This window comes from Aquarana catesbeiana, unplaced genomic scaffold (genome assembly GCF_042186555.1).
Source record: "Aquarana catesbeiana isolate 2022-GZ unplaced genomic scaffold, ASM4218655v1 unanchor225, whole genome shotgun sequence".
NCBI lineage: Eukaryota > Metazoa > Chordata > Amphibia > Anura > Ranidae > Aquarana > Aquarana catesbeiana.
In genome coordinates this window covers 1711446-1738763 of record NW_027362652.1, presented here as the reverse complement: position 1 = coordinate 1738763, position 27318 = coordinate 1711446, and the positions used below count along the sequence as shown (strand labels likewise).

Below are 27318 nucleotides of genomic sequence, written 5' to 3'. Positions count from 1 at the left end.
ACTGTCTCCTCGGTGCAGCCCTGGCTGACATTGAGTACATTATGGGTGGCACGAGTCTTCCGCCCGCTAGCCAAGAAGGGGAAAGAACTACGTCAGAAGGCTGAGCCAGCCTTCGCAGCGCATAAGGGGATATTTCATTCCCCTGGGTCCTTGACCAAGGGCTTCATATCCTTCAAGACTCCTATGGGCGGTGCTGAGTGCTCCTGGTCCCAGAAGACCTCCAAGCTTGCGGAGAAGTCCTCCTCCAGCATGATGGTTGCCCCCACCTGTTTCTAGGGTGGGTGGGGGTCACCTTCACCGGTTCTGAGCCTGTGGACCTCCCTCATGCCTGAGCGGATCGGGTTTGGCCAACCCTGGACCTCAAGACCCAGAATGCCTTAATGTGGGTTCACAGTTTTGAACTGGAACCTTGGGGGTTCCACCCTCGCTCCTTCACGGTGGCTTGGGTGTTGGCCTTCCTCCAACGTGACTTGATCAGAAGCTTGCTTTGGTTTCAATCAAGGGTCAGTTGTCTGCTCTGGCTGTTTTCTTCAGTGTCCTTTGGCCACATATTTTTGGTTTGCACATTTTTATCCAGGGGTTTTGTTATATAGTGCCCCCTGTGTGTTCCCCGCCCCCTGTGTGTTCCCCGCTGTTGCTGCGGATCTTGAATTTGGTGTTGGCCTTTCATGAGCCTCCTTTTTGTAAGCCATTTAAGATATTCCTTGGCTTACACCTCCACAGAGGTTGCCTTCCTCGTCACTATCCCTGTTGTGTGGAGGGTGTTAAAATTGACAGGTTAGTCCTGTAAGCAGCCTTACCTGATTTTACACAAGGCGGTGCTTTGGTCTTCTCCTTTCCTCTGAGAGTAATGTAGCTTTCCGATTTAAATTAAGACATTGTCCTTCCTTCCTTCCTTCTGTCCCCGGCCATCGCTCCCTATGGAGGTGGCTTTGCCCTACTTAGACGTGGGTCGCACGATCGCGTATACCACTCTTTGCCGACCATTTTCTGAAGGTCTGATTTCTTTCTACTCTGGGACATTCAAAGAACAAGCATGACGGCCTCTTCCACTATTTAGCGTTGGATCGACAGATGATGGCAGATCTATGCAATTAAGGGGCAGGGACCTTTCTCCCCCGGAGTGTTTGGTATGTTGCCTTTCAGCTTTTCTCCTTTTGGTTTGCCCACCCCTCATTGTGGCACTGCTCTGTTTGGTCATGGATAATGAAGAGTCTGTGCCAATCACTGAACGTAAGAGAACTGGATTTTTTTGTTTATTTAAAGTTTGCTCACACTGCTTGTGACTGACTGGAGATCTATAGCAGAGAGGGGGGGGGGGGGAGGGTTATACCAAGGAGGACTGCCGATAGGAGGTATTATTATTATTATTATTATTATTAAAATATATATATATATATATATATATATATATATATATATATATATATATATATATATATATATATATATATATATATATATATATATATATAACATTTTCTGGCTAGTGTCCCACTCCTGTAGGTGGGGCTATACAACTCTGGTCATGGATAATGATGAAAGGCTCTGTCCCTTGAACTAGGGATTTTATGGTGAGTAACAAAAAATCCTGTTATTTTACAGATGTTGTTTTCTGCCATTCTGTTGTTTTAGGGTGAAGATCTGATGAACTTGGAAGTTGAGTGTGAAGTAGAAGTGATGTATGTGGTGGATGATCAGCAATATACGGAGGAGGCTGGAATGACGAAGACATTCAAAGAGGAGGACACTCCTACAGAGATCAGCACAGGTGAGCCATAATAGAATTTATATTATCTCTGCTCTGTTACTGCACACTGATTGGTTCATAGAGACCCAGTATGTCCGGACTTTATGGTTGCCTGCTGATTTAGCCCCATCCACAGGCAGCTTAACTCTTCAATAAGACATAGAAGTTGCATCCAATGCAATTTTACTTCAGCTAATTGCAGCTCGGAGGATGTTTTTCCAGTCTTTTTGAAGTGTAATAAGACAATAACTTGCCTAAGCCCTGTCCTCGAAATACTAACCGTGACTGAGGAAACATGGAAGAAATGGGAAGGGTCTAGCTAGGACTGAACTAACTAACCTAAAATAGGAGGACAAAAGTAAAGTAGCTCAGGGTTAGTAGCTTTCTACCTGGAACCATCTCAAGTCAGAGAGGAGTGTCACCCAAGACCCAAACCGTTGCCTAATTTTTACTCCTGGTTGTTTTTATCTTTTATTTATTAGAAACATGATGCCTAATGTTTTGGCATATAATATCAAAGGCAGAGTCACAAGAGAAATTTCCCTCAGGGATTCCTTTATCTTACACTTGGGTGCTCACAACACCTTTGGGGCCAATGGCCTTCTGGGTACACCTTGATAGTCTTGTCTTTTATGAATGTGTGTTTTTTTTACGTTAAATTTGGAACATTAAGTTGCCTGATATAAACAATTGCTTATGTACTAGCACCCTTTGCTGGACATTTTTCACTTTACTCCCCCCCCCCCACCCCCCCCCCCCCCCCCCCCCCCCCCCCCAATTCTTCAACGTCCTTAATGGCTCACACCCCATGGGTTTTGAACACTCCTTTTTATGTATAGGTCCCTAATCCTACAAAGGCTTAACCCATCCATTGACTCTTTGGCCAACTGGCATCTTTTAACCACTTCCCAACCATGCAATAGCCAAAAGATGGCTACAGCATGTTGGTCCAGTACTGGGAGTGAGTCCATGGATGTCCTCCCAGAACCACACCCCCCAGGCCAATCGCAGAGGCCATCTACCATGTGATCAGCTCTGTCCATTCATAGCTGATCACATATAAATTAGCTTTACATGAGTGATCAGTGAGCACTGGTCATCAGTGGTGACTATCAGTGCCTCTTCATCAGTGCTCATCAGTGAAGGAGAAATTTATAACCAAAAGGAGGAAAAACTTGTTGGTGTGAGTTTGTCAGCAGAACATGTATGAGCAGGGCACCCTGGTGTATGACACGCTCACCCTAGGCATGGGAGTGCTAACCAGTGCTCCTTATGGTGGCGATGGGTTTTGTTGTGTGCTAGTACCAGGTCACAGTCCTCAGGATCACCCAACCAGGAGGTGGGCAAGCTGAGGTCCAGTAGCAGATTTGTGATATGGATGTAAGCAGGAGTTAAAGGTGTAAGATATTGGCCAGAGAAGAGCACAATCTGGCAAACAGGAAGTGCAAAGACCTAGGAAGTTCATGGGAGGGGCAAAGAGTTCAAGGTTCACCAAAAACAGTACGTTGCAAAATTGTCCAAGGAATCGAACAAGGCGCTGTCCAGCACAGGGGGAAAAGCTACTGCTAGACACTACCGAGGTCCCAGGTCCCTGAAACGATCCCCTTTTACATCTCTGTTCTCATCTTCCCCCTTCCCTCTTTACGTGAGGATCACCTACTTACCCAGATGCTCAACCCATTACTCCACCTCCCGCACGTAAGCTTGCTTTCTTTATAGGTCTATTTTATGGTTCTTAAATTATTGACCCTCAATGTACAGGGCTTCAACTCGCCTTCTAAGAGGATGACAGCCTTTAACGATCTGCACTTACAAAGGATAGAGGTGGCTTGCTTTCAAGGGAAACATTTCTCCACCAGCAACGCACCTAGATATTTTTATCCCTCTTTCCCATCCGTTTACCTCCCACCAAGCATAGAGGGGTTCTGGGAACTTTCCACAAGGGCATCACCTTTACATTATTTGTAATAGGCAACTCCTCGGACTTGCAAGGTTGATACCTGTCATTTTTTTCAACCTCGTTTACTATGTAACATGGGGGGGCAGGATCTGGGGGCTTCTTGTTAAAGGGCAGCTTCCAGGTTCCGATAAGTCCCGCAGACCCCCACAACCACTGGGCAAGAGTTGTGGGGACGAGGCCCTTGTCCCCATCAACATGAGAACAAGGTGCTTTGAGGATTCCCCAAAGCACCCTCCCCATGTTAAGGGGAAGCGGCCTGGTACGGTTTGCCTTCTCCGGGCCTGCCATGGCTGCTTGCTTGGATAAGGGTCTGTACCCCTTTTTTTTTTATTGGCACGGGGTTCCCCTTAAAATCAATTTCTGAAGGGTCTAGTATGAACTGGGGGGGGGGGCGGCGAACACACGCCATTTTTTTCAATGGTGTTTTTTTTGTTTTTGTTTTTTTGTTTGTTTTTTTTTTTTTATCTATATTGCCTAGAGCCGACAATACATTACAGCCGCAAGCAATTTTTAAATGACATGTTTTGCTTTAGAAATGTCATTTTGCTACAATACTGTAATAAACATCAAAAAGATGCACCACTTTACAGGCATACTAAGGATACCCCCCAGACATGATATTTATAGGAATATTTCATTTTTATTGTTTCACTTTAAGCATTATTAAAATCACTGCTCCCGAAGAAAAAAACAGTAATTTTTAAAACTTTTTTTTTTTTTGCATTGATACATGTCCCCTGGGGCAGGACCCAGGTCCCCAAACACTTTTTATGACTAACTTGCATATAAGCCTTTAAAATGAGCACTTTTGATGTTTCATGTTCGTGTCCCATAGACTTTAACGGTGCTTGCACAAATATTTTGTCCGCGTGTTCTGGTGCGAACCGATCTGGGGGGGGGGGGGGGGGCGTGTGTTTGGCTAATCCCTATTCCAGGTGGCTTTAATTTCTGCACTGTATGCATCACTGACAGACTCCTTGGGTCCAAGTAAACTCCTCAACATGGACAAGTGGGAAAGAGAGTTGGGTGAAACTCTTGAACAGAGTGGAATATAAAAATATGGCAAGCCACCTCCAAAATGTTCGTACGACATCCTAGCTCAGGAAAATGCCTACAAATTAGTTTCACTGGTATACGACTCATTACCGTCTAGCCAAATTTGTCCTCAGTCTCCTTGACCTGCTTCTAATGATGCAGAGAGCAAGGTACCCTTCTTCATGTTTTGGTGGTTACACCCTAAGGCCTCCCCTCTTCTGGTACAGGTATATAAATGGATCCGGTTGATCCTAAATGGTAACCTTACTTGCAATCCATGGGGAGCGTTCTTACACAGACCTATCTCCGCCCTTTACCTTTTCCCACTGACGTGGTGCATATATGCACCAGCATTGGCTTTAATGCAGAGAGGCGCAAATATGCGGCCCTATGTAAACACTCTTCCTTGTTGAGATCCCACGCTTCCAGAACAGTCCCTGGCGGGGGACCTGAAACCTCCTGATGTAAAACTTGCGATCGGGAGCTTTCTGATCATGTGACCATTGTGACAGCCAATCACAGCGGTCACATGACCCAAACGCCCGCCTCTGCCTCCCGCCATTTAGAAGCTCTTAAAGTGATTGTAAAGGCTTGTTTGTTATTTTTATAGGAAAAAAATTAAAATGTATACTTGCCTGCTCTGTTGCAGTGGTTTTGCACAGAGCAGCCTGGATCCTCACCTTCTCAGGTCCCTGTTCTGTGATCCTGGCCCCTCCCTCCTGTTAAGTGCCCCCACAGCAAGCAGCTTGCTGTGGGGACACCCGAGCCGAGTCGCAGCTCCGTGTATCCATTTAGACACATAGCCCCAACCCAACCCTGCCCCCTCTCTCCCCAGATTGGCTAGCTGACTTTGTTTGACAACAACAGGAGCCAATGGCACCACTGCTGTGTCTCAGCCAATCAGGAAGGAGATTCTCGGACAGCTGAGACACTCATGGACAGAATGGGACCTCAGGTAAGTGTGAGGGGGGGCCGCTGCACACAGGCTTTTTATCTTAATGCATATAATGCATTAAGATAAAAAAAAAAAAACCTCTGCCTTTTACAACCCCTTTAACCACCTCCAATACCGGGCACTTACACCCCCTTCCTGCGCAGACCAATTTTCAGCTTTCAGCGCTCTCACACTTTGAATGACAATTACACAGTCATGCAACACTGTACCCATATGAAATTTGAGTCCTTTTTTTCACACAAATAGAGCTTTCTTTTGGTGGTATTTAATCACTAGTGGGTTTTTTATTTTTTTGCACTATAAATAAAAAAAGACCGTAAAATTTGTGAAAAAATGCCTTTTTCTTTGTTTCCGTCATAAAATTTTGCTAACTTAGTAATTTTTCTTTAAAAATTTTGGCCAAAATTTAGACTGCTACATATCTTTGGTAAAAATAACCCAAATTAATGTATATTATTTGGTCTTTGTGAAAGTTATAGAGTCTACAAACTATGGTGCCAATCACTGAAAATTGATCACACCTGATCAGGCCTTCAGTATGGGTGAATTGGGTGAATCTCATTTCTTGAGACACTAACAAGTCAGGAAAGTACAAATCTCAATCTCTGACCCCTTTTTAGAAAGTAAACAATTCCAAGGTATTAAGTAGCATGGTGAGTTTTTTTTTTTAAAGTTGTAATTTTTCCCCACAATTCACATATATATATATATATATATATATATATATATATATATATATATATATATATATATATATATATATATATATATATATATATATATATATATATATATATATGCTAATTTTTTTTTTTTTTTTTTACAAAATTGTCATATCAGGTTGTTTCTACTACTCTTCCCGAGTATGGCCCAACATTGAAGTAGCACCTTCAGGCATTCTACGAGCATAAGTGACACATCTCATTTTTCAACCACCTATTACAATTTTGAAGGCCATGGAGCACCAGGACAATGGAATTGCCCACAAAATGACCCAATTTTGGAAAGCAAACACCCCAACGTTTAATCTATGAAGCATAATCAGTCTTTTGGATGTTTTTTTTTTTTTTTTTTTTCCAGCAGTTTTTGGAAAATGTGGGGAAAAAAATGAAAACGCCTTCTTTTTTTTTTTTTTTACACAAAGTTATCAATTTATAAGATATTTCTAACACATAGCAAAAATTACACCCCAAAATACATTCTGCTATCTCTTCCCGAGTATTGCGATACCACATGTGTGAAACTTTTACACAGCCTGGCCACATACAGAGGCCCAACATTGAAGTAGTACCTTCAGGCGTTCTAGGAACATAAATTACATATTTCATTCCTACCTATCACACTTTTGAAGGTCCTGGAGCACCAGCACAGTGCAATTACCCACAAAATGACCCTATTTTGGAAAGCAAACCCCCCCCAACGTATATTCTATGAGGCATGGGCTGCAGATAGGTACTCGGGTACTCTGATGGGCTGCAGATAGGTACTCGGGTACTCTGATGGGCTGGAGACAGGTACTCGGGTAACTTAATAAGCTGCAGACAGGTACGCGGGTACTCATATGAACTGTGATAGGTATTCGGGTACTCATATGAACTGTGGCAGGTACTCAGGTACTCATATGGAGTGTGACAGGTACTTTGATGGGTGGTGACAGGTCCTCTTTATTGGCGGGGGCGCAATCAGTGTGATCGATGTACACTGTAAGCGGTAACAAGATGTGTGTGAGAAGGAGAACCCGGTAACATCTCGTTACCAGTGGCGTCTCCAGCTTTCAAATTTAGGGGGGGGACAGGGACAAAAGTAGGGGGCAACTATAAAATGTGTGTGTGTGTGTATGTGTATATATATCCTGGGGCCCTTTACTACGACCCCACAATGGGCCCTTTCACGTGTTCTGCAGTGAGCTCCCTTCCTACTGTATTGGGGTCCCCCAGGGTGGCAGAAAACAAGAGATATATGTCACCAGCATATCAAGAAAATATAATAATCCAAAGCAGTGGGAGAACTATCAGGATTGCAAAGGTTGTCTTGCCTCCGGGCCTTGGTGTTCTGCCACTGTGGGGTTCCCCAGCCTCCTCTTGCTGTCCTGCCCCTGCTATTGACAGCTCTGGTCTGGCATCTCTTGGAATTTACAGGCTGGTCCTCCTGTCCTAAGGACGGGAGAAATCAGTCTGTTTTTTCAGTAACTGAAAGTCCTGGTGGAGTCCTTCCTGCAACTCACTCTTCTCCCTGCCAATGAGGATGCAGGTGAAGGAGCAGATCAGGCGGCCGTGGTTGTGTGAACGCTCGCATTATGCAGTGTCAGCGAGCAGGGGAGGGGGGAGGAATCACCCGCAGGAGCTGACTGGGGACTCTCTCCCTCTTAGACATTGATTTTTTGTAAAAAAAAAAAAAAAAAAAAAAATTTTTTTTTTTTGGTGGGGCACAGCATAATGTTGGGGGGGTCAGGCCCCCCCCTAGGGTCGCCATTGCTCGTTACCACTCTGTATTTACATTTAGTGATCAGCTGTGAAAGGATCACAGCCAATCACGTGGTAAACAGTCGCCAGCCAATGGCTGTTTACCAGCGTCGGTGACGAGCAGTGTTCCCGGGAACACGCCGCCACCGCCGTGCGATAGCGAGCATACGCTGTGCAAAGTAGGGCGGTACCATCTGTAATCGGCCGTAACTTCATCACGGCTGATCACGTGGTAAACAGCCATGTCCAATGACCGTTCACCCCCCTCGGTGGCGAGCGGTGTCTCCATGACACGCCACCACTGAAGGTACAGGGATGCACACACACGATTGCGCGCATTCCCTGTATAAATGGACAAACCTCATATGAAGCCTGCCCAGAACGAGAGCCACGCTGCCTGGCCATCATATGATGGGCGGCAAGCGGTTAAAGGACCATGCGGAGGCGATAGGAATGGATTTATAGACCTGGCAGTCTTTTAACTAAAGCTTGGAAACCACCGTCAATCAATTTTGCTAAGTCAAACAGGCTTGCGGAACCATGATGCATAAAAGGCTCAACACAACTATTGCCAATGCTTAATTCCTTAAGACTTGAACCCCTTGGTTGAACTAGAACAGCAACTTGGACCATTCCTTCCTTCCTCTATGTAATTTTGAGGTATTGACCAATGTGGGTACTCCTGTTTGGTCGGAGCCTCATGAAAACCCCCTGCTCTCCCCTACTCCCTCCCCTCTCTAATCAGACCCCCCTCCTTCATACTCATTTCTCCTCCTCTGTCTCACTTCTCTCTCGCTCACTAGATTCTTAAGTGCCACGTAAACTCAATCTTATCTTCCCCCTTCTTGTACAGAGCCAATAATTGGCTTCGTTACGTAGGAATCCCCATAGGATTATAATTTTATACAGGATTTATATAGTGCCAACAGCTTGCGTGGCGCATTACAACATGAGGGCAGGCAGTACAGTTACGATATAAATCGATACAGGAGGAATCAGAGGGCCCAGCTCATTACAGCTTACATTTTTTAAAAGGGAGGGACAAGTTAAACAAAGCGTAATAACTGTGGGGGATGATCTAATGGAGAAAATAAACGTACAGTTGTTAGATGTGGGCATGATAGGCCGTCTCTGAAGAGGAGGGTTTTCAGAGATTGCCTAAAAGCAAGCCGATTAGGAGATAATCGGACAGATTGTGGTAGGCAGGTCTATAGGATGGGAGAGGTTCTGGAGAAGTCATGGAGGCAAGCATAGGAGGAGATGATGAGGGAGCTAGAGAGCAGGAGGTCTTGGGAGGAACGAAGAGGGCGGTTTGATATTTTGAGACTAGGTTAGTGATGTAGCTGGGGGCTGAGTTGTGGATGGCTTTGTAAGTTGTTTAGTATTTTGAATTCAATTTGTTGGGTGAGCGGAAGCTGATGAAGGGATTGACAAAGAGACGTAGCAGATACAGAGTGGTTGGTAAGGTGGATGAGCCCGGTGGCAGCATTCATAGTGGACTGAAGGGGGGTGGGGGATAACCTATGTAAAGGTAAGCCAATGAGAAGGGAGTTGCAGTAGTCGAGGTGAGAGATGACCAGGGAGTAAATTAGGAGCTTTGTGGTGCCATTAGTTAGGAAGGGGCGTATTCTGGAGATGTTACATAGGTTAAAGCTGCAAGATTTGGACAGTGATTGGATGTGGGGCTGAAGGCTAGATCAGAGTGCAGGACTACACCTAGGCCCTTGGGAAGCGGGAATGAGCTGATGGTTGTGCCATCGATCTTGACATAGAGATCAGGGGATGGGGCATGTGGGGGAGGAAAAATTTATGAGCTGTTTTGTATAGATTGAGTTTGAGGAAGTGGTGTGACATCCAGACTATGTCTCTTGGTAAATTAGTGATATGTGAGGAGACTGAGGGAGTGAGCTGGGAGGGTAGAGCGATTTTAAATTTGAGTGTCGTCGGCGTAGCAATGTTATTGGAAGCCATGGGAAGCAATCGGCTGACCCAGGGAGGAGGTGCAGATCAAGAATAGGAGAGGTCCAAGAACAGAATTTTGGGGGACCCCAACAAAGAAAGGAAGAGAAGAGGCAGTAGAATTGTAAGTAACGCTAAAGGTACGGTTGGATAAGTAGGCAGAGAACCAGCGAAGAGTACAGTCACGGAGACCAAAGGCATGGAGTTTATTTGAGGAGGAGGGGGTGGTCAACCGTATCAAAGGCAGCAGAGAGGTCCAGGAGTAGGAGTACAGAATAGTGTCCATTGGTTTTGGCTGTAAGTAGATCATTTGTTTTAGGAGGACAGTTTCTGTGGAGTGTTGAGGGCGAAATCCAAACTGAAGGGGAACAAGAAGGTTATTATCTCCATGGTGGTCACTTAGTCGGTTGTAGACCAGACGTTCAAGGAGTTTGGATAAAAAGAGGAGCAAGGAGATGGGGCGTAGGTTGTAGATTTTATGTTGATTGCCCATTAGACCTCCAACACTTTATCTAATATCCTCTAGAGATGTAATCCTATTTGCTAGACATGTGCACCGACAAAAAATGTGTTTGTTTTCGTTTCATTCATTTTTTTTTGCTTTTTTCAGAATTTTGGAAATTCAGAAATCCGAAAATTTGGATTTTTGAGTCTTGAATTCCGAATTTTCGCAAATTCGAAAATCTGAGAGAAAATCAGTAAAATTCGAAATAACTAACTATTAAATTATAGCTATTGGAATTTCCTTTCAAATTTGGCTGTTTGTAAACGTAGCGAATACAAATTTATCAACAAAATTATCAGAAATAACGAATGCCGCATCTAAGCAAATGGAATGGAACAAATTAATAATAAATAATAAAAAGGTGGTATTATTATTATTATTATTATTATTATTATTATTATTATTGGTTTTCTTATTTTATTTTTTTTTTCCAATATTTTTTATTGAAGATATTGCAGATTACAAATATGAAGACAACAAACTGAGCGGTAATATACACTCGAAATATATCGTTAACAACAGTATATAGTCATATTGTAAGGGGGAATATGAAGTTTTAGATAAAACATAGACCGGAACCTGAACATGAATCAATTTGTCGCATATAGAGGTGTATCTTACAACTCAGATCTGTTTATTATTATTATTATTATTATTATTATTAGATCGTTACGTTCCATTTGTTTAGATACGGCATTTGTTATTTCAGATAATTCGTAACTTCGGATAAATTCATACTCGTTTCGTTCACTAACAGCCAAATTTGAAAGGAAATTCCAATACCTATAATTTAATAGTTATTAGTTATTTCAGATTTTCGGATTTTAATTCTTATTTTCAAATTTACGAATTTCTGAATTCGAATTTCCAAAATTTCAAAAAGTTGAAAATTTCGGAAATGTCGTAATTAATGAATTGCACATGTCTACTATTTGCCTCTGTACATGTACTCTGGTATTGGTGTTGGGTATTCTCCACCCTTCTATTTGATACCTTTTGTATACTTCTGCATTTTGCTAATGTTTTCTGTATAAAAATAAACATATTTGTTAAACAAATCTACCTGATTCAGATGGAATCCTTGATTTAGGCGAATAAACCCTTTTTCGTCTACCCATTGTGTTTCTATATATTTCCAGGACACGTCATCGTGAAACCCTCAAAAGATCGTCCCACTTTATCTCCAGGTTGTGAAATGGAAGATGAGGACATCACAAGAGATTGTGCAGGAGAAAAGAAAACGAGCTCCACTATGGCTAGTGGACCTCACAGTGTGGATAAATCATCAAATCCCTCTGACTCTGAGCAACCTCCAACTGTGAGGGATGGTGCCGGAATTCAGGGGGAGGAGAAATTTTCCTGTTCTGAATGTGGGGAAAGTTTTAGCTCTGAATCAAGTCTAACTGTACATCAGAGATCTCACACAGGTGGGAAGCTTCATTCCTGTTCTGAGTGCGGGGAATGTTTTTCACAGAAATCAGACCTTCTAATACAACATAAATCTGACACTGTAGAGCAGACCTATTACTGCCCTGAGTGTGGGAAAAAATTTTCAGCGAAGTCCGGTCTTTACAGACACCAGAGGCTTCACACAGGGGAGAAGCTCTATTCTTGTCCCGAGTGTGGGAAATGTTTTGCAGTGAAGTACAATCTTTACATACATCAGAAGATTCACACAGGGGAGAAGCTGTATTCCTGTTCTGAGTGCACAAAATGTTTTACACATAAATCTGACCTTGGTCAGAGATTGCACACTGGGGAGAAGCCATATTTCTGCTCTGAGTGTAGGAAATGTTTTATACAGAAATCAAATCTTCTTAGACATCAGAAATTGCACATGGGGGAAAAGCCTTATTCCTGCCCTGAGTGTAGGAAATGTTTTTTACAAAAATCAGACCTTCTTAACCATCAGAAGTTTCACAAAGAGGAGAAGCCATTCTCCTGCCCTGAGTGTGGGAAATGTTTTTCATGGAAATCAAAATTTGTTAAACATCGGAGATGTCACAGAGGGGTATAGGGATGGGTTGAACATTCCTGGGTTAAGTTTGCGGGAGGTTCGCTGAACTACTAAGTTCTGAATGTTCATCTGAGCCCCACTGAAGTCAATGGGAGCAGATTTTTTTTTTTAATCAATTAAGGACATTTTAAGGCTAAAAAGCAAGAGAATGTCAAAGGGCATGGGCACTGACTGGGGAGATATTGAGATATATACACCATTAAACTACAGATCAGTCAGCCCAACATTGTATGTAAAGTATTTGTGGGAACGGTAAGCAACTCTCTATACAGATATTTGTCTGTGATAAAGGTATCATAAGTGACTGATGAAGCCAAGCTTTCCAGGTGTAATGTGTATGGGGGCGGAGCCTAATGCTGACAATGTCCTCATGCTCTTAGGCAGGGATCGCTGGATGTTGAGACTGGTACAGTGATTAGCCTGAATTGTGCAATAAGTGTTCTTTAGCACCTGGCTGTGCTGCTATCTTTGTAAGTTTGTTTTTATCTTCTTGCCTGCATTTAATAAAGATCATTGACCGCTATCCATCCCTTCCTTTTTAATGTGACTTGTAAGGTGACATCTATGGATGAGCTTGAGTGCAGCCATTGGATGAGTGGTGCATGAAGGTGCGATTGCCATAAAGTGAATTCCACCCGTTTGTGCTACTATTTTTGTAAGTGTGTTTTTTATCTTTTTGTCTGAAATCGGTGAGCACTGTTAGTCCACTCCCTACCTTTTTTTTTTTACATACGGCGTATATGGTAAAACATATGTACAGATGACCGACCTGGAGAGGAGCCTTTTGACGTGTGATACATGGAGGAGTGATTTAAAGGGGAAATGCATCCATTTTTGGCATAAGGTGAATCGTGCTTGATTTGACCTCCGAATGATATAGGCGTCAAATCAAAAGGGTGAGCAGATTGATTGAAAACCTGGTGGAGTTGTGAGTGGCTTGGTGCATTAAGCAGTGAAAAAAACAACAATGCCCCAGCGCTAGTATATGGAAACCTGAGGAGCTATGACTGAAACTTGTAATATAATAGCCTAAAGGGGGAAATTGAACCCAGTGCAGCTGAACCAAACTGTAACTGGTGGAAACAGATAAACAAAAACAACAAAAAAAGTCCAGCGCTCTGGATGTTGGAGAAGCAAATGCAACAATCAGAAGTATCTCTATGTCCCTCAGCATTTTCTTCCTTTGCACAATAAGGATATTAAACATCTAGAAGTTTTTGTGATAGAAACCATCCCCAAAGGAACATTAACTATGAATGAGAGATTTTCCCTGTTGTGTAAACTGGAAGTCTTCTGGATATATATGTTTGATTCACTTGCGTCTAAGGGGTTAAATGAGGAACTAGAGACGTGCAGTTTTGTGTAATAATTTTTTGGGTTTTTTTTAATTTTTTTTTTTTTTTTTTGTAACTGTTTTGAATTCAATTTTCTAGTTTTTATTTGTTTATGTAATTATTAGAGAAATTTTTGGATATGTTAATGATTTTACTGTATACCCTCCGAGCAACAAGAGGTTAACATTGGAGTCTTAACTTTTCCCACTTTTTAGTGAGTTAATTGTTCCCGCCCCATTTTTTTTGTTTTCTCCTCCCCTTAAACAATCTTATTTTTTTATTTAAACCCTGCCAGTTGCCTTCATCCTTGACTATGAAAAAGCGCTGTAGTGTGAAACGCGTCGTCAAGGCAACCCCAGTTTTCAGTGGTCTGACTGAGCCATATGTCCCGCTGACCATCCATCCCTGGGACTCCCACATTGATCAAGCATTGGCGGCAATTTTTATCTTTTAGCCGGCTGTTTTCCAACTTCCACCTACATGCCATATACCGCACAGCTGCGGTTATCCCAGAAGTGGAACCATCCTGTTACAGGCAATTTATCCCTGAGGGGACACGGATCTGCGTGCGAGCAGTGCTGTGTGTTTCCAGCCGACACTACAGCGGCTCTCCTCGATGTTGCCGAGCCCTTCCCTCCTTGCTACGGCCCATCAGCTGGTCTGACGTTACCGCCCACTGAGAGACTGAGCTTCGTTTTTCCTTCTCCGAAGCGAGCGGCCGCTTCCTCCACCGCTGCACACGTGGAGTCCTACTCTGGAGCTCGTGAGTCACGCTTCGGGGATTACATCCCACATCCAGAGAAGGTTCCAGCGGGCCATCAGTGCTCCTCGCACCCGGGTTCTTTCCTTCCCCTCCTTCCTGCTACATCTTGGGAACATGTAGTTTGGGTGAGACTCCAGGTTTGGCTCTCGTTGCTAGAAGGACAGTCAGTCATCCAACCACATGTTTGTTATTACCTTTTAAAGTACTGTGTACCCACAGGGCTGTTTACATGGACTGCCTGCCTTTATAATCTATTATTCAGCCATATACTTCTGACTGTAGCTTTTTGGCTGTTCACACGGATGGTCTATCTTTTGTTATTAAACTTTTATTAAATTATTCAGCCATATACTTCTGATTGTTGCATTTGCTTCTCTGACATCCAGAGCGCTGGACTTTTGTTGTTGTTTTTGCATTAAGCAGTGAGATACTTGTTACATAGTTACATAGTTAGTCAGGTTGAAAAAAGACACAAGTCCATCCAGTCCAACCATAAAAAAACAAAAAAAAAACAAAAAAACAATATACCCAATACTATACCCACAGTTGATCCAGAGGAAGGCAAAAAACCCCAGCAGAGCATGCTCCAATTAGCGACAGCAGGGGAAAAAATTCCTTCCTGATCCCAGAGAGGCAATCGGATTTTCCCTGGATCAACTTTACCTATAAATGTCAGTACCCAGTTATATTATGTACATTTAGGAAAGTATCCAGGCCTTTCTTAAAGCAATCTACTGAGCTGGCCAGAACCACCTCTGGAGGGAGTCTATTCCACATTTTCACAGCTCTTACTGTGAAGAAACCTTTCCGTATTTGGAGATGAAATCTCTTTTCCTCCAGTCGTAAAGAGTGCCCCCTTGTCCTCTGTGTTGACCGTAAAGTGAATAACTCAACACCAAGTTCACTATATGGACCCCTTATATATTTAAACATGTTGATCATATCCCCCCTTATTCTCCTCTTCTCAAGAGTGAACAAATTCAGTTCCTCTAATCTTTCCTCATAGCTGAGCTCCCCCATGCCTCTTATCAGTTTGGTTGCCCTTCTCTGCACTTTCTCCAGTTCCCCGATATCCTTTTTGAGAACTGGTGCCCAAAACTGAACGGCATATTCCAGATGAGGTCTTACTAATGATTTGAACAGGGGCAAAATGATATCTCTCTCTCTGGAGTCCATACCTCTCTTAATACAAGAAAGAACTTTGCTCGCTTTGGAAACCGCAGCTTGGCATTGCATGCTATTATTGAGCTTATGATCTACCAAAACCCCCAGATCCTTCTCCACTACGGATTCCCCCAGTTGTACTCCCCCTAGAATGTATGATGCATGCATATTCTTAGCCCCCAAGTGCATAACTTTACATTTCTCAACATTAAACCTCATCTGCCACATAGTCGCCCAATTAGACAGTGCATTGAGGTCGGCTTGTAAATTGGAGACATCCTGTAAGGACGTTATTCCACTGCATAGCTTGGTGTCATCTGCAAAGACAGAAATGTTACTTTTGATCCCAGACCCAATATCATTTATAAAGATATTAAAGAGTAAGGGTCCCAGCACTGAACCTTGGGGTACACCACTGATAACCTTAGACCATTCAGAGTAAGAATCATTAACCACTACTCTCTGAATTCTGTCTTTTAGCCAGTTTTCTATCCATTTACAAACTGATCTTTCCAACCCTGTAGACTTTAGCTTACACATGAGCCGTGTGTGCGGAACTGTATCGAACGCTTTTGCAAAATCCAAGTAAACTATGTCCACAGCCACCCCTCTGTCCAAGGTTTTACTTACCTCTTCATAAAAAGAAATCAGGTTTGTCTGACAACTTCTGTCTTTCATGAATCCATGCTGTCTGTTGCTTAAAATGTTTTTTTCCAGCAAGAACTCGTCTATGTGGTCTTTTATTAAACTCTCCAGTATCTTCCCGACTATAGAAGTTAAACTAACAGGTCTATAGTTACTTGGTAAAGACTTTGATCCCTTTTTAAATATAGGCACCACGTTCGCCCTGCGCCAATCCAGTGGTACCATTCCTGTCATTAATGAGTCCCTAAAAATTAGATACAATGGCTTTGAAATTACAGAGCTCAATTCTTTTAGGATCCGTGGGTGGATGCCATCAGGTCCAGGTGCTTTATCCACTTTTATTCTGTCTAAATATTTCTGGACCATATCCCTTTTGAGCCATTGTGGATCATTGGGGGCTGTGTCAATACCACCCCCATTATGGACATGAGCTTCCCCATGCTCTTTTGTATACACAGAGCTGAAGAAAGTATTTAATAAATTAGCCTTCTCCTTGTCCCCAGTCACCCACTCTAGATTATTTTGTAAAGGGCCTACATGCTCAGACATGACCTTTTTACTATTAATATATTTGAAGAATTTTTTGGGGTTTGTCCTACTATTTTTTGCGATCTGTCGTTCATTTTGAATTTTTGCACCCTTGATTTCCTTTTTACATATTCTGTTAAATTCTTTGTAGCATTTAAACAACTCTAGTGTTCCTTCATTTTTATATTTTTTTAAAAGCTCTTTTCTTATTGTTTATAGCTTTTCTAACTTTGACCGTGAGCCACATAGGTTTTCTTTTTAGCCTTTTAAACTTATTGCCCATAGGAATATACTTTGCAGTGAGGTCCCAAACAGTCTTTTTGAAGAATTCCCATTTCTGTTCTGTGTTTATCGCTGCCAATATTCCCTCCCAGTCTAAGTCCTCGAGAGCAGCCCTCATCCTTGGAAAATTTGCTCTCTTGAAGTTAAGTGTTTTTATCTTTCCCTTATGTATTTCTTGTTTACAGCTAACATCAAATGAAATCATGTTATGGTCACTGCTACCCAGGTGTTCCTTTATCTGCACATTAGTAATAAGCTCTGCATGGTTTGAGATTACCAGGTCCAACAGAGCTTCATTCCTAGTTGGGGCCTCAATAAACTGGACCATAAAATTGTCCTGTACTAGGTTTATAAATTTTTGCCCTTTAACTGTCCCAGCAGTGCCATTACTCCAGTCAATTTCTGGGTAGTTAAAATCTCCCATTATTATCACTGTCCCAGCCCTTGCAGCCCTTTCCATCTGTGCAAGGAGCTGAGTCTCCACCTCCTCGTTAACACTGGGTGGTCTATAACAAACTCCAATGATTAACTTTGAACTACGCCCATCTATATGCAGTTCCACCCATAATGCTTCAGACTCATCACACTCTCCATCAATCAGGTCCTCTTTCACACTTGCTTTGAGATCACTTCTCACATAGAGACAGACCCCACCACCTTTCCTTTTTACCCTGTCTCTCCGAAAGAGTGCATAGCCAGGAATATTAATAGCCCCACAGTTCCTGCTTTCACAAAGCTCTTATCAAGCTGAAACTGGGCTCCACAGCTGCAATGACACCCAAAAGGCAGTACAATTGGCAGGGGTGAGCAGCATATCTTACAGCCCTGTGGACATTAGCAGGTTTTTCACCTGCTCCTCTTCCTCCTCCTGGGGACAGCATACATTTTAAGACTGTGCTGCTCCCTCCTCCTCCATGCTCTGACATACTGGCAGACACCAAAATTACACACTTCATCTATGGCTAATCCCATGCCACCAGCAGGTGATCCAGGTCCTGACAGATCCCCCCCCCTTAGGGAGTGGCCTCTGGGCCACCTAGACTTGATCATCAAAGTTCATATGAGGGACCCTTGTGCTTTAGAAGTCCAAAAAGGAGGTTTCCCATCATTGGTGTCTGAAGACACATCACTTTTTATCTTTTTGGGCAAAGTCTGTCAACCTACAGGATATGCCATCACTGGAGTCTGGTAGCTGGCTTGTTGCTCTGCAACTGGGGTCTGGTAAATGGTGCAACGCTTGAAACTTCCAGTTCCTCAAGGCAGCAGATGTCCCAACTCTGGGATCCCATGGGCCATCTGAAGGCTTTGAAGAAGGGTTGATTAAACCATACAAGTACCCCAAGTCAGTCACGTTGGTGGACATTGTCCATATAGCTTCACCAATACAGCTAATCAGGTAGGGTGGCATTGCTCTCAGCTGCCTGGAATGCTTTACCAGAGGCTTCTGCAACTATACTGTACCTAGGTGAAGCTTGCTGTGGGGTTCCAGTCCTCAACTACCCGAACTATCCTTTGCAGCACCTACTTAACCACTTGCTTACTGGGCACTTAAACGCTGTTGGCGTGAGGAGAAAAAAAAAAAGATTACCGAGCTTTTGTTTAGATCATGTGATCAGCGTTCATTGGCTGACAGATGATCACGTGGTAAGGGGCCGAGATCGGCCCCTTACTCTGATCTGTGATCACCCGAGTCTCAGTGACTCGGTGATCACAGCGTGCGCCCTGCAGGGGAGGCCGTCATATGATGGCATCCCGGAAATTCAGGTCCGCGCTGTGGCCGTCATTCGGCTATAGCGCGGAAGGCAAGAGGTTAAATGTATAGGGATGCACTGGAAACCCATCAAAAGCATAATGGTAGTGATATCCAGTGCATCCCCTTCCATGTGCTCTATGCTGCAAAGGCTAGTTATAGGTTTGGGTGGTTGCCATTTTTTTTTGTACTGTTGGTAAATGGTGAGGGGACACACTGGATACCTTCGCTGCCATTGTAATTTAGCTGGGTGTCCAGTGCATTCCTATACCTTTTTAAGAACAGGTGGGCTCCCACCAGGCATACCTGCCCTTTTATCTATTGTATATGTGCTCCAAACTTGGAGACTCTTAACATTTATAGAGGTAGCACCCTCAAGTTACAAAGTTGACAGGAAAATTAGCTGTAGCTTAAAGTGTATGTAAACTTCATTCATGAAATCTGACCTAGGCACATATAGCTGTAGTGTTTACTTATCTCTCTCCAAAGCCCTATGTCTTTCTGCTGCTCCAGTCCTCTGTTATCAGCATGATCACTTCTAACAAGCTCTGACACATGAGATAAAAGCAGCTGGAAATTTGTGTCGGGGGGAACTTAGACAGAAACGTAGAGGGCTTGTCTATTCACAGTACAGCTCTGCAAATGTCTTTGTGTGAAGGGGGGGGGGTGCCTTTCTTCCAATCAGCTTGCACACAGTGTAGATCCAGACTCCCCTCCCACTGCTGAAACGGGAAGAAAAATTCCTAACACGATTTCTAAAGGATGTAGACAGCCCGAAGCCAGCAGATATACTGTACATGTAAAACGTATGTAGAGAGATTTGTTTCATCTCTATCATCTGAGGCTGTTCACTTCACTGGGTATATGTGAGGGTTTATATATACTTTAAGTGAGTCTGGGTAATTTCTGAGTTCAGATGTAGGTCAGGCTTCTGGTGCCTACCCCTGGTTCCATAAACTACCAGAAAGTTCTAGAAGCCAGTGCGCGGAGGTGAAGGGGCAGTGATCTTCATATTTGTGAGAATCTGACCAATGCCCGGGCAGGAGGCCTGGCAAGATGGTTGGATGGGCTCACAAATATAGAAGAGCCTGGCCAACAAGGGTTGTTGTCGGATGGAAGATGGAGTGTTGAGGCTGGAGTCGTAAGGGCCTGGGAGGGGCTCTGCCTCCAGGCTGGAGCTAAGGAGAGTGAAAGAGAAGCTGCAAAATAATCTTTGCTTACCTATCATCTCATCCAGGAGCCACCCTGCCCAGCAAGCAAAGATCTGCCCAGCAGGAGATCAGAACAGTAGTCTATGCAAGCAGCATGACTCATGGGACAGTGTGAATACCTCTACCTGATCACCCCCCAGGGCCAATAAAGGAGAAGGCTGTCGGATGCAATCTTTAGAATGCTTTGATGGGACAGTGTCACAGCTATCCTAATTTCCTTGCTCTGGGACATTTTTCAACACAGCCAGGTGGGCTGGTATGTTCTACTAAGGGGACACAGAGCTCCTACATATAACTGGGATTGTGCTATCCTCTACCAAAGGGACATAGAGCTGCTGCCTACTAGGGGTGAACCAAACACCCCCCCGGTTCAGTTCGCATCCGGAACATGCGAACAGGCAAAAAATTTGTTCGAACACCGTTAAAGTTTATGGGACACGAACATGAATAATCAAAAGTGCTCATTTTAAAGGCTTATATGCAAGTTATTGTCATAAAAAGTGTTTGGGGACCCGGGTCCTGCCCCAGGGGACATGGATCAATGCAAAAAAAAGTTTTAAAAACGTCAGTTTTTTCGGGAGCAGTGATTTTAATAATGCTTAAAGTGAAACAACAAAAGTGAAATATTCCTTTAAATTTTGTACCTGGGGGGGGTGTCTATAGTATGCCTGTAAAGTGGCGCTTTTTTCCTGTGTTTAGAACAGTCCAAGAGCAAAATGACATTTCTAAAAGGGAAAAAAAGTCATGAAGTAATAGCGGTGTCGGCTATAGTGAATTGTCTATGGGAGAAATCAAAAGTGCTAATTTTAAGGGTTAATATGCAAGTTATTGTCATAAAAAGTGTTTGGGGACCCGGGTCCTGCCCCAGGGGACATGTATCACTGCAAAGCAAAAGTTTTAAAAAACGGCCGTTTTTTTCGGGAGCAAAATGATATTTCTAAAGGGTAAAAAAAAGTAATGACCCCGCCCTCCTCTGACGCACAGGGACTTAATGGGGAATTCCCCGTGGCTTTCCCCATGCGTCAGAGGAGGGCGGGGTCATCGGGTGGCCCTACCCTCCGTTATAAAACAAGTGTCAGAAGAACCGAAGCATCGCACGGCGGAAGACTCCCACTGAGGCGGATCGTGCGGACGGAGCGGAGAAGAAGCAGGAGGAAGATGTGGGACAAGAAGAGCAGAGGAAGAACAAGATGGAGAAGAAGATGATGGAGGAAGAAGAACACCGAAGATCAGAAGAAAGAAGGTGAAAGAAGAAGAAATTAATAAAGGACTTGTCTCTTGTGTTTTTTTAACCTTTTTGACACTTTTTTTGTGAAATGGTAGGGGTACACTGTACCCCATTACCAATTCACACAGGGGGGGGGCGGGATCTGGGGGTCACCTTGTTAAAGGGGGCTTCCAGATTCCGATAAGCCCCCCGCCCGCAGACCCCCACAACCACCAGGCAAGGGTTGTGGGGATGAGGCCCTTCTCCATATCAACATGGGGACAAGGTGCTTTGGGGGGCTACCCCAAAGCACCCTCCCAATGTTGAGGGCATGTGGCCTGGTACGGTTCAGGAGCGGGGGCGCTTTCTTGTCCTCCCCTCTTTTCCTGCGGCTCAGATAAGGGTCTGGTATGGATTTTTGGGGGGACCTCACGCCATTTTTTTTTTTTAGTTTTGGCACGGGGTTCCCCTTAATATCCATACCAGACCTGAAGGGTCTGGTATAAAATTAAGGGGGGCCCCCACACCATTTTTTTTAAAATTTTGGTGCGAGGTTCCCCTTAATATCCATACCAGACCTGAAGGGCCTGGTATAGAATTTCAGGGGGACCCCCACGCATTTTTTTTTAAATTTTGTTTCGGGGTTCCCCTGTGGGGAAATCCCATGCCGTTTTTATCAATGAACTTTTATGTGTATTGTCGGACCGGCAATTCATTAATAGCCGCAAGTAGTTTTAAATTACTTTTTCCTTTACAAATGGCATTTTGCTGTCAGACGGTTCTAAATACGGGAAACATGCGCCCCTTTACAGGCATACTATAGACACCCCCCAGGTACAAAATTTAAAGGAATATTACACTTTTATTGTTTCACTTTAAGCATTATTAAAATCACTGCTCCCGAAAAAACTGACATTTTTAAAACTTTTTTTTTGCATTGATACATGTCCCCTGGGGCAGGACCCAGGTCCCCAAACACTTTTTATGACAATAACTTGCATATTAACCCTTAAAATTAGCACTTTTGATTTCTCCCATAGACAATTTACTATAGCCGACACCGCTATTACTTCATGGCTTTTTTCCCTTTAGAAATGTCATTTTGCTGTCAGACTATTCTAAACACGGGAAAAAAGAGCCACTTTACAGGCATACTATAGACACCCCCCCAGGTACGAAATTTAAAGGAATATTTCACTTTTATTGTTTCACTTTAAGCTTTATTAAAATCACTGCTCCCGTAAAAACGGCCGTTTTAAAACTTTTTTTTGCATTGATACATGTCTCCCGGGGCAGGACCCAGGTCCCCAAACACTTTTTATGACAATAACTTGCATATAAACCTTTAAAATTAGCACTTTTGATTTCTCCCATAGACTTTTAAAGGGTGTTCTGCGGCTTTCGAATTTGCCACGAACACCCCAAATTGTTCGATGTTCGGCGACTTGGCGAACAGCCAATGTTCAAGTCAAACTCATGTTCGGCCCGAACATAAAGCTCACCCCTACTGCCTACAGATGGGATATTTGCTACTGATCCATTAACTGCTTGCTGACCACCTCACAAACGAGTACGGCGGTAGACCTGCTCTCCTGTGTTAGATCACATACCTAGAACGTGATCCAGCACTTCCAGGTAGGGGGCACGCAGGCTGTGCTGTGATTAGTCACAACACAAGCCAATCAGCAGGTGCCGGCCAATGATTCACCGCTGGCACCTGCTGATCAGCGAGGAGAAAGACAGGAAAGAGCTCTGTACTGTCAACAGGGATGTGACTGTTTTTGATTCCCTGCAGCACGCTCATCAATGCCTGGGACCAGGCAGGGGAGAATGCGGTCATGTGAAGAATCAAACATTAAGGCACTGCTCTGACTTAGAGATGAGCCTTCACTGTGTGCAATACTAATACAGAGCTCCTCTAAAAAGTGACTTGTCCCATGTCACTACACCCTGTATCTTGTATGTTGCATTAGGAGGGACGTGCTGAGGCTGCACCCATTCCACCAGTCCAGCGTATCTGTTACTTCCCTCCCAGTAACAGAACTGGGTCGTGTTAGGCACATAGCATGGAGCTCATGCATGCCCATTAATGCCGCCATTCCTGTACCTCGTGACCAGGACTTAAATTTTCGTAATGCGAGTTCAGATCCATTTGCTATTGGATACCGACTGCTAGGGAGGGAGCCAGACATCGACCTCCTCGCTACAGGAGGACCTTTCACCTTACCAGGTACCACACCTAACGACTGGTTGCTTGTAGCTTGTTCCTTTACTTGGTTATTCTTAGCAACTACATTCCTCTTGTATGTTACTTCATACCCTGAAAGTGCATATACAGACCCAAGTTCTTTTGATATGCCAAAACCAACATGCATTCCTTTTAAATAACTTCAGACCAGGCTCAGAACGGTTAATGTAACTTTACTGGAAAGCTGCAGAATAAACCATTCAATATGAACAATGTCCTTTACCTAATCCTGACTAGAATAATGTAGTGGTCCAGGCATGCCGCCATGAGGTTAGAGTCCATAAAGGCATTGTCTGTGGCTTGGATGTCTTCTGAAAACCCCGGTTTCTTCAATAGCACCAACAATTGCACTCACAGGTGATTTCTGTAACTCACTGGACCCATCGGAACCTGCCCCTTTTGACCTCAGTAGTCCCCCTTTTTATAGCACAGGTGGGCTGGCTAGGACCAAAAGCCCAGGAACTGAACTAAAAACATATAACCCTTGCCCCAGCCTGAGCTGGCTGCTGACTCACTAAACTATACACACTTCAACCTACCTACATACTCATCTAGATGGCTGTGGCACGGATCCGAGCAGCAGCTGTACCCTGCTGACTCTAAGCTGAAGAACTAAACAATCAAAGACCGCTGATCACTCAGTTCTCGGTCTTCACTGATCAGAGAGTGGTAACTGTCAGTCACCGCTCTCTGCCCTGCCCCTCTTCAGTGCTCCAGCTGATGAGGGGCGTGTTTCAGGCTCTCGGCGACGTGCTGAGAGGCTGAGCCAGCTGCTGGTCAGGCATCTGGGCAGATTACAACATTATTGTAGGGATCCCGGCAGAGCCTGGACCAGCTCTGTGATATTAGCTGACAGTGGACTTTAGCACGCTGTCAACTGAATCTGGGTCACAAGAGTGCAGAACTAAGGGCGCTCCTGCAACCCACAGGAGAAGTATGGCCAAAACAGCTTTTTCCATACTTTTCCTTTTAAGCCTTAATAATAGCGCTGTTTTATATGAAACCCTATTTTATTTATTTATTTTGCATTGGTACATGTTCCCAACCTCTTGCCAATCACCCTTGAAAAGGGAGACAATTCATTTTCAAGATTCATCTTCCACTGATGCCAATAGATTGTAGACCTGAACCTTATCTCTAGCGTGCATAACATGAACCCACCCCTCTATGGACATTTTACTTTTAACACTGCTTTGTGACTAACTGGCTAGCCTATAGCAAGGAGGAGGTTTGATACCAGTGAGGACTGCGCATAGGAGGTGCCGAGTTCTTTTCTGTCTAGTGTCCTACTCCTGTAGGTGGCGCTATAAAACCCTGCTGGTCAAGATTAAGAAGAGAGGCTGTGTCCATCAATGAACGTAAGGACAAAATACGTTTCATTGTTGATATCAGTGAAAGGCAAAATAAAACCCATCAGTGCTGTCAGGGAGATAAAATAAGCCCTGTCATTGGTGTCCGTGGGATAAAATAAGCCCCACCATTGGGGTCAGTGAGAACAAAGTCTAACCCCATCCCAGCACTGGTGGTCAGTGAAGTCCGTTGGGACGAAACGCATCGGACTTGCTATGCTTGCTCCCCATATTGCTCTTCGATTTTTATACTCGTGATCACCAGTTTTTATGTACTCATTTCTATATGATGTACTGTAATTTTAAATAAACCTTTGTGGTTTTTGACCTGCACCATACAGAGCTTTCCCTTTTTTTTCCCTACTCTTGCCTCAGTTCAATTGACCTCTGTTTATACTCCGTCCTCCTGAGGGCTCTCCCACTGAGTGGAGGCTTTTTCCATATATTGGAGAACTACAAGGATTGAGGAACATTGCCTGGACCATCACCACTGAAGAGTGGTTGTATCCTGTCTGAAGTGATTTCTCCCCTGCTAACCTAAACTGTGAGGCATTCGGCCCACACAAGTTCCATTGACCCACTACCGCTGGTAAGTGGGTCCACCATATTCAGTGAGAGTACCCCTCTATATCTTTATGACAGAGGATCTTTTCATAATCTACAGCCTCACTGCAGTTTTATGTTGTCTACACAACTTACATTTTTGATTGAGGATTCACCATTGTGTATTTGATGGACACTTTTTGTTGAACTTTATTATAAATTTTTACATTTTTTCTTCAGTTCACAACAGTGAACTTTGGATTTTATGATTGTTCATCACACTGGTTAAGTCACGTTTATATGCTATTTACTTCACTATCATTTTGAGTGCTACACTGTAGTCCTTTATAGTGGTGGTACTTACATGATTACACACTCCCGCTGCTTCTCTGCTGATGTGGGAGTTATATTTTCACTGCCAGAAAGGAGATTACGGCTCCCAACAGTCTGGTATAATTGCAGTGCCTGGTGATGCAAACCAGAGAGAGTTCCAGCAGTCATCACCTCACTGCTACTCTGTGTCCTGGAACCTGAAAGACACATTTCTTGGGGCTGCAGTTCCTTTGAGCTCCACAAGGTGGTAATCTCACGAATACTGAGACAGGAAGTGAGGTCAGATACAGACAGGAAGTGATGTCAGGTATAAATAGGAAGTTCCCGGTTGAGGCAGAGGTTGAGACAGAGGTAAGAGAGAGGAGACATTGCTGGAAGAGGCAGCAGAGGAGGTAATAAGATCTTATTTTCTATTTACACCCAGTAACCCCCCCGTCATGTCCGTCCTCTTCCTCCATAGTCACTGTGATGTCTTTTATCTCCAGCAGATGATAATACACACATATATAGTGTGGAAACCTAGATTAACCCCTTCAGGGGCAGAACATTTCCCCACTTACGGGGCCGGAACATTTTCTTCATTTTGGAGATGTCACCATTTTACCAGTTTCTTGTAACGAAGGATGAGGTTCAGATTCGGCTTCTACTGAATTTGAACACCAATTTCCAGGATCTGTATTTTAGTCTATTTTGGTGCTGATTTATAATGCACTGCTCAGCCTTTTTTCTGGCCAGCAGCCAATAGTAAAAGGGAAGTGTAGAACCCCGCCCTTCACTGTAAGAGGGGTTGTGAGACCAGCCAATTATGGGGGTAGGTATATAACCCTGTAGGCAGGTACAGTGCTATAATCTTGTCCACCACCTGAAAGGGCAACTACGTCACATGATCAGATTGGCAGAAGCCTACTGAAGACTAAATTGTTCCCTGTCATGGGCTTCAGACAGCCATCTCTGGAAAGCTAGCTTTTCCTTTTGGGAGCCAAGAAGAGTCATTTATCATAGATGCACACATAGTGTGGGAGTAGGAAAGGGACAGAAACCCGCTTGTCAGGAAGAGAATAGGTGAAATGGCAGAGAAAGGAACCAGACAAGGAGGGACCGTGCAGGTTTCTCTTAAAGTGATTGTAAAGTCTTGTTTTTGTTCCTCTAAAGATAACAAACATGTTATACTTACCTGCTGTGTGAAATGGATTTGCACAGAGCACCCCAGATCCTTCACTTCTCGGGTTCCTCTTCAGTGCTCCTGGCCCCTCCCTCTTGTTGAGTGCCCCCACAGCAAGCAGCTTGCTATGGGGGCACCCGAGCCGAGTCACCACAC

The 27318-nt window shown here is 43.8% G+C and overlaps 1 protein-coding gene across 1 annotated transcript in view; it reads left to right on the top strand.

The window, feature by feature from the left end:
- LOC141121580 (uncharacterized) overlaps window positions 1-27318 on the top strand; it is a 49055-nt gene that overhangs the window by 9482 nt on the left and 12255 nt on the right. Inside the window, exons 8-10 of the mRNA XM_073611214.1 lie at window positions 1636-1771; window positions 11766-12641; window positions 26308-26392. Coding sequence (XP_073467315.1) covers window positions 1636-1771; window positions 11766-12641; window positions 26308-26392 — 1097 coding nt within the window. The remainder of the gene's footprint in view (window positions 1-1635; window positions 1772-11765; window positions 12642-26307; window positions 26393-27318) is intronic.